Source organism: Poecilia mexicana, unplaced genomic scaffold (genome assembly GCF_051168715.1).
Source record: "Poecilia mexicana isolate PSO_F unplaced genomic scaffold, ASM5116871v1 scaffold_14, whole genome shotgun sequence".
Taxonomy (NCBI): domain Eukaryota; kingdom Metazoa; phylum Chordata; class Actinopteri; order Cyprinodontiformes; family Poeciliidae; genus Poecilia; species Poecilia mexicana.
The window spans coordinates 3,114,570-3,126,922 of NW_028263383.1; the positions used below are offsets into that span (position 1 = coordinate 3,114,570).

Genomic DNA, 12,353 nt, shown 5'->3' on the forward strand with positions numbered 1-12,353 from the left:
ATAAGGACAACATTACAATATAAATAACCACTAACCTGAAAGCGGAGGATTATAGTCCATATGAGGCCTAAGGTGAGACGGTGATTTCCATCCACTATGTCATGGGATCCCATGTTTTCTAGATGGACCTTTTGCTCCTTGAGAAACTGCAGAGCTTTGTCAACATTCTCCAGGCAGTGGATACGCATGCGGCCCTTAGTGGGTTTTGGCTATGAGGGGGGAAAAAACAAAACAAAAACAAAAAAAAAAAAACAAGATGCACCCATTTGAATGTTGTTGAATAAAAAATTCAAGAACAAATGAAATGGAAAGGAGGACCTGACAGGAACTTAATAGGGAAAGCAAACAGAAACTGGAACACAAGCAAGTCAGTGTAATAAAACAAACAGGTCCAGTGAAAGTGGTTACTTCCATGTACTGACCAGCTGTTCTCCTGAGAGGACTTCCAGAAGGCGGATTAACATGCGCCCATCCCGCAGATCTGTGTACAAGTCACCAATGCGACAAGTCACTCGACCCAAGTGAGAGTTTACCCATTTGGTGAAGGTTTTCTTCTGCACAGCTTCACGCTCATCTGTAAAAAATAGCAGATAAACAAGAGTCAGCTCGCATTGCCTTAGCTTTGACATGTACTCTGCCTGAAACCGTCCCATCAGTGGAGTGTTTCACAAGCCTATATGCTCCAAATGCACTCCTCTGAACAGTTGTATTTACATGAGGCTTTAGTAAATAAATATTCACAGAAAATCCTTTTTTTTTCTGTAGCTGACAGAGCAGAGAGAACACCAGCAGTTTAAGTCATGAGAATTTAAGGCCTTGCCTTGTGTACTCCCATTTTACAGACAAAATAGTTTCTTTTGTCTGCAATATTAATCCAGGGAGGGTTTTCTAATCTTAAAGGAATAATTCAGGCTTTTTGAAGTTTTGCTAAAAGATTACAGGTAGTCAATATTTTACCTGCAGTAGACAACTTTCTTGGTGTCTTTATTTAGTATAAATCCAGATTTGTTGGTCCTTGAGACCAACCTGGCTTCAGTGTCAAAAATCTCGTAGTAGTCATAGTCAGGGTAGTCATGGCACAGTTTATAAAAACTAAAAAAAATTCTAAAATTTAAAATTGCCTTAATTAATTATTATAGTGTTCTAAGAAAATGTAGTTACACAATTTTTCACACAGCTTTAATTTTATATCACGGAGCTACATGGGCTACAACGCAGTGCTCTTTTGTGTTTCACAAAGGATCGTCAGTGGTGGCACAGAGCCTCCCACCTCCATTTCCTGTGTAATTAATCATCAGCCTCTGTGTAAATAACCACACAATGCAAACGTGACAGTGGTTTAAAGGTTCATAAAATAGTGTCAGCATAAACCACAGTGACCTTTTTGAGATTAGAGGGTTTTTAAGGCAGTAAAACGAGTCTGCTTTGGTCTTGGCTCCAACTGGACTAGCTGTTAGCTTCCCTCTGGGACCAACTAATCTGGATTTATACTGAATTATGACACCAAGAGTTTTCTACTGCAGGAAAGACAATAGCTGCTTCTAAATCTTAACAGAATCATACTTGAACAACCCCTTACAGATCAATCAATCAAATTTTATTTGATTGATTGATCAATACTTGTACCTGTACAATACTTGACAGCAGAGAGTACTCCTGCATCAAAGTGCTTTACTTATAGATCAAGATGTATTGATGCCATCTGCTCAATTGTCAATTAAAATATCTAGAACGACTAAGCTTCAGAATAGTAAACACAGCACAAACATTTAACTGCATGCATTTTTTGCTGTTATTGCAGGTAGTGCATAAAGAGAAACGTTATACAGGTCTAACCCAGACGTGGACTACAGACATATGGACTACAGAAGTAAGAGGCTAATCCTGCTCCACCAACCACCCAGGTGACCCAATTTCTAAAACATAAGGTCTCCCTCGCTTTGGAAAACACTATTCCCGGAATATAATCGGATATAAAACCAATCTGAACCAAAAAAAAAAAAAAAAAAAAAAGCTAAATGGACAATTAATTTGAGAGCACTTTGAAGAGAATGCACTGAAGTACCTAAAGAAAGTTTATTGCGGTAATGAACATCAATTACTATCCGGTAGGGGGAAAAAAAGAAGAAGAAGAAGAAGAAGAAAAAAAACCTGATTGTGAAATATAAGCCCTCTAGGGTGGAGTAACCCAATGGTTCATAGTATTTGTTCTGGTGCAACCTAAAGACATTTTTCTTTTTTTCTTTTTAAGCTTTTCTCTGCCAAAATCAGCTGCTCTGTCTGACAGGACACAGACATGCTGCTGTCCCAAGACAGTGATAAAGTGCAGGTCATTTAAAGCCTCAACTTAAACTCCATACAACAAAGGCTTCCTGTTCAATCTGGAAAAGCTTGACAGAATCTGATGGAACAAATGAGAAACTTCCCAAACCCAGGTTCAAAAAACCTTTAGAGTCTAAAGAGAAGAAACTGATATTACAATCAAGGGAATCTCCTTCCAAAATTCCAAGAAAATTGTAAAAATTGGACTAAAAAACGGAATCAGATTCTTTTTAAAAACATAGACAAAAGCAATGACTGAATTTGTTATAATCATGTGCCACAGCGCTTCCAACTTATTGCCACCTTACCTGGCTGCCATTTTCTTGGTTAATTTGGAGTCACATTTCTATTTTCATATTCTACTTCCCAGATAAATCGAGAGCTCATAGTTCAAGTTTACAGAATATAGACAACTATTTCTCAAAAACACGACAGGCCGCTGGATGAATGACTGATCTAGCACCTAACCACCAGGCTTAGCAAGTTTTCTGGGGGGAAACCTTGAAATGAGTATGAGCTCGAGTACGTCAGCTTTTGGTCACTAACAAAATAACATGCTGCTGGTTAGGTTGAGCTTAAGGTAATAGTAAAAATAAAAAAATAAAAATATAATAAAATAAAAATCAGGTAATGAGCTATGACTAAGACCAAGTCAGTGTAAGACTTGGTCTGATAACTTGAATAATTTATTTGAAGGAATCTTAATACTTTTTTCACAAAATCTTAAGCAAAAGGTGTGGCATTTCTATAGTCTAATGTAAAAGCATGTATGAAAATACAGAAAACTACTGCTGTACTTCCATGCTGTTCATGGCAGCAGAAACTTTTAGTAGCAATGCTTTAATTTTGTGCAATGTTGTCTCTTTGCAGACTGCAATTTTGTGTGTTGGTGTTTTGAGGCTGTCTTCTATTTAAGGTTTTAGGCGTCAGTATAGTTTTACAGAACAGCCTCAATAAACCTTTTTTTCTTGTTCTAGTGACACAAATACCACAAAAAGCTATTACTCCAATGCTAGGGGCTTATTAATGAGTTTGGACCTGTTTAATGAACCTGCAGATTTATGTGGATTTGACAGGTGGACTAAAGCAGAGAAGTCAACATTCCTTCTGTGGCTTAGTCATGTTATGACAGCACCCAGGAGAGAAAAAAACCCAGGAGCGAGAAAGATGCTGTCAGGAAATGGAGGGGTCTCCTCAGAATAACTGCTACCAAAAATTTGGCATTGTACTTTCCAGTCTGAATGAAAGCACAAGCAAAAATAAACAGTTTTTTTTTTTTTTTTTTTTTTTTTTTACATTCATGGACTGATGGGTTTTACATGCACAAGAAAATTGTGCTGAATATTACATTTGCAGATCAATGCCTAAATTGTGTATTACCTCCTGCTAGAAAACTCTAACACTCAGGTTCAGCAGCAGGAAGTCTGGTGGTAAACTGTGTCATTTTTAGTCACTGAAGAATAGCAGTGACACATGATGGTGGGGGGAGGGGGGGACACAACCAGGACTCTGCTATGATGTCAACCGTCTCCAACGTCATGTAAAATACTTGTGGAGCCTGCCAACATAACTGCAAATTACAGTTGCAAAACTACAACGGATGACAAGACGGCTGATGGGTAAAATATAGTCTTTCAAACACACTCCCACTAAATGCAGGATAGCATTGCTTGCACTTTGACAAAACAGAAATTCCTATTAAAAACAAACACAGTTTGAAGCAACCTCAGGTTTGTAATCTGAAGCTAAACCAGCATGATTTTCCCCAGATAAAACCACAATACATTTTATTCCCTAACAGTGAAACAGCTTCTCACAGCCTCAGTGATTTTTAAAATTTTCCTACAGAAATGAGCACACTATCAGAATGTTTTTTTTGTTTTGTTTTTTTAAAAAAAACCTCTTGATCCTTTGTGTGTGCAAGCTAAAAAGAAAAAACACCAAGTGACTTGAATTTGCAGCGCCATGTTTTTTCCTATTGTTTACTAATGACAGATGAGAAACTAGTAGTTAGAGGCATCATTAAAAGTTTCAAGCACATTTGGGCTTGTCCAGCCACTTTGAAACCGTTTGTAGATGGTGGTAAGCGCTAAGTATATGTCAGAGCAAGACTAAAATGAGGGCCTGTCCCAGCCAGTGCACTCTTTAACAATTCAAGTTACCGGAATTGAGCTCTTGTTTTCCTCTCTTTTTTTTTTCCTTTCTTTTTTTTGTTTTAACACTCAAACAAACCTGAGCGCTGATGATAATGATTATCTGCAAGCAATCTTGGCATATATAATGCTGGACCTAATCCTGTTTGTGTGGCTCATACTTTACTGGGATCATGTTTAGTGACACATGCAGATGAATACAACACCAACACAGAATTAGTGAGGCAGGGCTTACAAATGTTTATATGAAAAATCACATGATACAGTTGCTTCATATTTCAAGTCCAAGGAGCATGCTTTTCTTATAACCTCTTCACTACTTAACCTTGACCTATGAATCTTACAAGTATTAGCATGGTACTTAACTGAAGAAATAAACTACTGTTTTGCTTTTTTTAGTTGTGGTACACAATGAAAACATTTTTCACATCCTTTCAACAACAAATAAATACCAGGTATTATGTTTTTTTAAGTTGATTGGTAAACTACCATGTCTAGCAAGTAACAAAAGCCAAAGACACAATTTAAAACTTATTCTTAGCCAAAAAAAAGTTTTAAGGTGTGCTGTGGTGGCGCTGGGGTTAAGCACAACCCACATATGGAGGCCTTAGTCCTCAACGCAGCTGTCCCAGGTTCGATTCCCGGGCTTGGCGACCTTTGCTACATGTCTTCCCCCTTCTCTCATTACCCACTTTCCTGTCAATTAACTATCAAATAAAGGCCACTAGAGCCCCCCCCCAAAAAAAAAGCTTTAAATAAATAAAATAACCAATCAGGGCCAGGGGAATGTCTTCATTGTGTAACACAACAATAAATAAGTAGTGACCTTCCCAAGTTGTACAGCGTTTGGAGTCTTTTCCGGCAGTCATTCATTGCCAGACGCTTCGCAGCCCCAACCAGGATTAATAAGGTGGAAAAAAATGAGTGACTGATTCCAAGATCTGCATTTAGAGGCTGAGCTACAAGCCAAAAGTCTCAACATTTGTTTTTTCTAATACTGTGCAGGATTTCTGGCAATGGGACACTTGTCATAGAGCAACTTTGCTAAAGAGAGTGCACTAAATCACAATGTTAATGAGCCTGTCACAGACCAAAGACTAGAGCAACATGTTTCAAAAAATGAGATTAGTGATGATGTCATCGGTAGATATGCTAACTAGTCTGAGCATCCATGGCAAACTACGCTATAGGGAAGAAGTTGTAAAGAACCAGTGAGAGAGAGGTTGTGAGAAGCTCATATACATTCCTGTAATGCCTCTAAAAGTTTATTCCACTGGTTACAAGTATTACTTAAACAAATACATACATAATTTTATGATCTGTTGAACGATGCCAGTCTCATTTCTTGTCAAACATTTTGGTTGAAGAGATTTTAAAATTAAACTCTTTCAGGAGTATTAATAATTGGGCTTTTCAATAGGAAACCAGTTGATGAGCACTTTAATCAGAAGAAACTCAGGCAGATTTTGATAGGAATGTTAGATAATTAAAACTTGACTACCTCCTAAAGGCACATGTCACCAGCAGAAATTTTTGATCTGTGATGCTGTATACATAACAGGCAGTGTTCCAGAACAAGATTCCAGTCTTGGTACAAGACAGAAAGTCCGATCACTGATTAAATCCTGTTTGTCACATCACAGAGATTGTGTCCTAACACACAGGGGTCACAATTCAGCACTAGAAAAGAAAAGAAGACGCCCTTGTTTATTAACAGTAGCTCATTTATAACTATGAAATAGATGGAGCTAAGCATCATAAAACAGCTGGACCTAAATCCTAATTTTACCTTTTTCCCTATAAATAAGAAAAACACTGACCTGTTTGAAATGGCAAAAGTTCAAGTTAAACAGATTTTTTTATTTGTTTTTAATTAAAAAACCTGTTTGACTTGTAGGTCACCGAATTCTTCAGTGAACTTTGAGTGCCTCCACTGTTGGATCTTTCTTCTCTTGCACAACATAAAATAAGTGGCATTACAACTAGAGAGGATTGCACACAAGTTTTGCCATCCCAGATATTTCAATAACCGTTCCCTTTATTGCCAGATACTCTTTGTAATCGTCTCACTCCTTGCAAAAATATGCAAAACTGCAAGAGAGTCTCGCAGAGGCTTAAAGCAGGTCTACCTTCAGTGCACAGGCTGGTAGTCATTAGGAGCTGCCAACAATTTCACCTTGCTTCATGTACGGCCTTGGCCATGCGCAGTAATTCCCGCTTTTCTTTGTAGTGCTGCTATGACCTTGATTTTGTAAACTCCTAACATCCTGTCAGTTACTTAACCCGACCTTTCATTATGTGTGCCTTTGCTCGCAACCTCTGCAAAAGAAGGTGCAAACTGCTTCCATCAATTTGTCTGACTTTATGACCTTCTTCACACAGAGAAAATTACTGAGCCAATCACTTAAGTGCTCATCAGTGGGAGTCTGACTTTTCTCTTGTTTTCATCTTTGGGTTTAGTAAAATAGATTTCCTAGACAGCAAAAACGGCAATACGTTTTACGTCAGGTGTGTAAAGGCTACCCAATATGTGCTGGAATTAAATATTAAAAACATGCAAACACATTTGTAAGCAGCAGACTTAAAACCAATGATTGACATGCAAAAGTTGGATTCATTGAGGCTTAGTTATAGAATATCAATACATTTGTTGGTCTATATCGACACAGGGTTTGGATCATTACCACGTCAGTGACCCATATAAAAAGTCCAGTCTGTCTCATTTCAACAGCTGTGTCAGAATGCTCTACTTATATTTAATGACAAAAATCCATCATGGTTGACACAGGGCTTCCGTCTGTTATGGGTATAAAATGTGTACAGAGGTTTTAAAAAGCCAGGACTGAAAACTCCAAAAATATTTTCAGCATGAATTTCCAATAACTAAAGAGTCCTTTCATTAAGATGCCATACATAACATGGAGCACACAGTAATGCAACACCAGCCTTCTTCACATATTTCTGCACACTGCAGGGCAGCTGGCAGGAAGAGGGTCCATGCACCCTACCCTTACTAACAAGACAGACAACTTGTGGTATTTTTAAATATTTTCAGTCAAAAAAAGTGTGAAAACTAAAGTAGTGTAACCCACTATGGTTAGTTTTATAGAACTGTTACACTGAAGTTTGCAAAATTTGAGTGGCATCACTTTCCATGTAATAAGCACAGGTTTTGTTCACTCAGGTGTGATTAAAATGTATTTATGTGCGGCTGTTCAAGCTACAATTGGCCTGGACATGGTGAGGGAAATGAACAACAGAAAAAAAACAAAAAAAAAACTATTTTAGCTTTGGGTCAGAGTCATCCAGCTTGGAAGGCAAGATTTCCCCGCCAACAATATGCCAACTAACATGGCAATCTGCAGTGTGCACTTCTGTGAGGAGGCTTACACCAAAAGCAACCCGAATGAATACTAGATGGGATCCAGAAGAAACAATAAAATCAGGCTGAAACCCACTGCAGTTCCACCATAACACAGCAGAGGCAGAGAGGGGAAGAACGACGCCATGCAACAACTAAACCAGAGACCCAGCTTTCACCTGGAAGAAGGTCAGTGGAGAGAATCATTACATTTTCCAGAGGTATGAATATTTTTTAGCCTAATTGCATGTATGCTAAATTATTTATCTATCTTATCTTGGTAGTTACATCCCCATAAAAAGATCTAAATATCTATAAATGTAAAGATACATTTGCAAAATTCTCTTAGTAGTTAGCACTGCAATTAGCATTCCAGGTCTGTGAGCATGTCTTTCATTCCAATATCTGCTCTTCTTCAATGTTTTTAGCTGCACAGTCCAGAATGTCCTCCTACGTCTATATCAGCTAGGGGCGCTATTTTTAGGCGGAGCAGTAAGCAGGAGGTACTAATGCCTTTTATTTTGAAAAAATAAATTTCAGTAACGTGAAAGATGCACTTTAAGATTCAGCAATATTTGCCTTACAAAATAGTTGCTGAAAACAAAAACGGCATGCAACAAGAAGCACAGAATACATAAATAGTAATTAATCTTAAAACCTATTCATCTTCGAAAATAAACTTATCATCTATGGCTTGTATGCTGTGTGAGTGTGAGTAAACAAAGAGCAATAAAACAAGTGGGTGGTTTCAGCAAAAGCAATACAAACATTTGGACAGATCATCATGGAGAAAGCATGATGAGGTTGAAGCAGATAAACGACATTAACGGTGCTGTACTTGTAACTTTCAAAATGTTTACATATTTACACGTTCTCTTCAGCTGAAACACCTTAATTAGAAATAAATAAACCAACTGTAAATAGTCAAAAGCTATTTGTATCAATTAATTTTAAAATACAAGACAATTGTTTTACTTCTAAATTTCTGGAGTTCTGTGATAATACTAAACTGTTGGGAAATATGAGCAAAACTAAAGTGAACAAAATGGCAGACACAGCTGTACATGTTTTGGCTTTTTTTTTTTCACCTCACTCTATAAAAGTAGAAGTGCCCTTCCCTCACTTATGACTTTAAAAGTAGGTCTGTGGTAAAACCGCTGCCTAAAACCTGCCACGTGTAGCACGACTTTTTCTTACACTGTTAAAAGAGCTTTAATGATGTGGCCGTAAAAACGTGTCTAACCTTTACAAGTTTGCTATAACAACGACAAGAGCTGTCAGAGAGAGTAAAATACATTCCTGTTTCAGAACAGTGTATTTTTCTCTTCACCGTCGCAGTCAACATGCCCTTCAATTACTTTTCCTCTGCCATCTGCAGCTGCAGGTGATAACAGGGGAGATGTGGGAGGAGGGGCCCACACCAAGGCCAATCCCATGAGAAATGAGACCGAAACAATCAGCACTCAACAACAACATCTGCAACACAAGAGTGTGAAATGTCAGTAGAAAAACATATCCCCCATTGGCTCCAAATATGTGCCTTTTTGTTACCCTCCAAAGTGTAGAACTGTCAATAATAGAAAAACTGCACAAACAAAAAGCCATTGTGTGTGTGTGCGTGTATATCCTAAACTCTCACCAGGGTAATGTGACTCAAGAGCAACAGCTCAAAGCCCTTGGAGTCAGTTTCGGTGTTATGACATTACATCTTTCATGAGGAGATTCAAAATGTGAAACTTGAAATCCAACGCTGATCTCATTACAGCTCAACATGTAGGAGGATACTGCCTCTTGATGCTCCAGTCATTTCTTTTGTATTATTCAACTTAAAGCAAAGTTGTGTGACTGAGTAATGATTGAAAATGATAAACACCCTGAAGCAGGGTAAAAAAAAACAACCTTTTCTGTCAAATAGCATGGTCTATTTCACTAACACCATGCTGCTAGTGCCTGCTGTGTAACTATTCAGCTAAAGTCCACATCAACTGATTTGTAGAAAGAGCAGTGACCCTTTGGACTAGAACCCTGTTGTCTAACAAAACTCCTAATGTGTATTTATATATGAAGCAACGCATAAAACAAACTTCACAGAACATTTAGTTTGGCACCAACATCTAAGACTGACATTTACTGAGGTAAACTGAACTTCTAAAAATTGTTTGTTGTACATTACAGAGAAAATGGTGAATTAGAAGGATAGTGTAAATAAATAAAGGAAATTAAAACAGTTCTCATTCATTTGTGAAACAGGACCACTGACAGAAGGCAGTAGTAGTGTATTTTAATTCAAACGAGGAATGTAAGTAATCATTTGAAAAATGCGTGTTTTGTACCATATGATAACCATGAGTCGTCAGTTTTTTTTATATAATGCGTCAAAAATTAGCAAAGCGCACTATTGCTACATCTTATATACTACAGTGATTTCACTGGCTGAAATCACTGTAGTAAGAGTGAAGCTGACTCGGACTAAGAGCTGGTGGCCAAAGAAATCTGAGAAGCTCCCAACATGTTTGAAAAATCAGACCATTTAGCAGCCCTTTTTTTTAATTGGTCAATTTCAATGAGAGTCTGCCAAGACAGATCTTTAAGGTTATAGTTTTATTGGTAAAATCAATTTGAAAATAGTAACATTAGCCTTCAAAAACTCTGTTACTTCAATCATCAAAACCTGTTATCACCAATTCAACCCATCAGTCTTTGACATTCTCATGTACCAACTCAGTTTAACCTTTACTTGTTGCTGCTAAGCTGGATTCTTTTTTATGCATTTATAAAAGCGCTACCATCCTGCAGCCCTACCATCCTAGGGCTGCAGGATGTTAGGACAATGTGACATTGGGATATTATTTTAGAAAAGTGCAATAACGCATATAGTGACCACTATATATATATAAGCTATATATAAGCTTTCCAAATCCAAATAGTTACAAACTAAGTCCACCAAAGCAGCAATTGATTAAAACACAGAGCTTTAGCACATGGTACATGAAATATAATAGCCTGCCAATCGTTCCTTTGTGGTTGCAATATTGCAGCCAGTGATATTGCAATAAGGACTGCATATCCTACATATTGTGCAGCTCTAATATAGTTAGGAAACATAATACAGGTCAAATCAAGGTCATCTCTAAAAGTGAAAGAGCTAAGGATATCCAACTGGATGCGAGATAAATTTCTCTTGCATGAAAACAGATTTTACGTATTTAATTAAGCAAAACCTTTGGAGTTTCAACCATTTGAAATTATGGTGTAGCAGCAAACTGAGTTTGTATCTTCTTTATGACTCCCACAGACATCATGTTTTAACACAAGAAGGGTGTGACCCAAAGAATGAGGCGCGAGGGTAGTCAAACTGGAAAGACAAGTGGGTGTTACAAAAATGTGTTTATGCGTCTGGCTATGTATTTGTATTTTATAGTATGGTAACTTAATCCAGACCATACTGCCCAGAGATGACCTACAAACTACAAAAAGCAAATAATTTAATTTTCCCTTCCTGATTCAAATGAGTCATCATAATACAACTTTCTTTGTCTGCAAAACAACAACAACAACAACAAAAAAAAAAACGTACAAAAAGAAAGCCCATTCTATTAGCCCTAACTTGGTGACTGATCTCTAACCCCAAAAGCTACACACGCAGTTTCAGGTTATTGCCAGTCAGGCTGAAAATGAGATTAAGGCATGTGTCCCTATTTGAATGCAATGTTGCATGATTGACTCTGAAAATGTTGTAAAACTGGTATGAATCTCATCTTTACTCCAAGCATTTATTGAGTTTGTGTGAAAGTGTTTTAATGGTGCAGAAATTCACACATCCCACCCTACATACAACATGCATCCTTTCACCAAACCGACACGTTGATAAAGATACGGCATCTTACAGGATCTGAAATGCCGTGTTCACTACAAAAATTTAAAAAATGTAGAACAAGCAGTGGTGCTCCTCAAGCAAACTCGAGCACACCTCTCCGATTCAGATGGCATCCGGAGAGCAACCACAGGCAAGATTAAAAAAAAAAAAAGGAAATGATCTTTAGTCACACTCCTGTCTTACATGAGAGTTTCATATACCATAATCTCCAGAAACTAAAATCACAAAAAAAAAATCCTCTATTCTATGTTTTAGTCTAAAGTTTTGTTTGTTTTTTCTTTTCTAGTGAACACGTTTCCTGCCTCACAACCAATGTCCTTGATAATTTTTGTGTGTGGAAGCTCACAGCTTTCTCAGGCTTTGGCTAAAGACAGAGCGGTGTATTGTAATGAGATAAGAGAGGACAGGTGGCCAAGTGATCAGGTGCCAGACTGCCTGCCTGCTTTAGATCTGAGCTGAAGCCTACTCTTTATGTACTGCGAATATCTTAATTTCTCCTAATGTAGAATACTTCTAATTCCCACAGGAGGCCATTTACTCCAGAAAAATTCAGAACTATCTTGGAACTCATACCTAATAACGAGGCCCAGCTAAAGTAGAAGGCCAAAAAAAAACAACCAAACTAAATAATTCCCACCCT

The 12,353-nt window shown here is 37.7% G+C and overlaps 1 protein-coding gene across 3 annotated transcripts in view; it reads right to left on the reverse strand.

Moving 5' to 3' along the window:
- The window catches only part of sptbn2 (spectrin, beta, non-erythrocytic 2), a 55,152-nt gene that overhangs the window by 26,143 nt on the left and 16,656 nt on the right, over window positions 1–12,353 (reverse strand). For all 3 annotated transcript variants that reach the window (XM_014985074.2, XM_014985077.2, XM_014985078.2), the window contains 2 exons: window positions 423–574; window positions 36–209 (listed from right to left, as the gene is read on the reverse strand). In XM_014985074.2, the coding sequence (XP_014840560.2) occupies window positions 36–209; window positions 423–574 (326 nt within the window). The remainder of the gene's footprint in view (window positions 1–35; window positions 210–422; window positions 575–12,353) is intronic.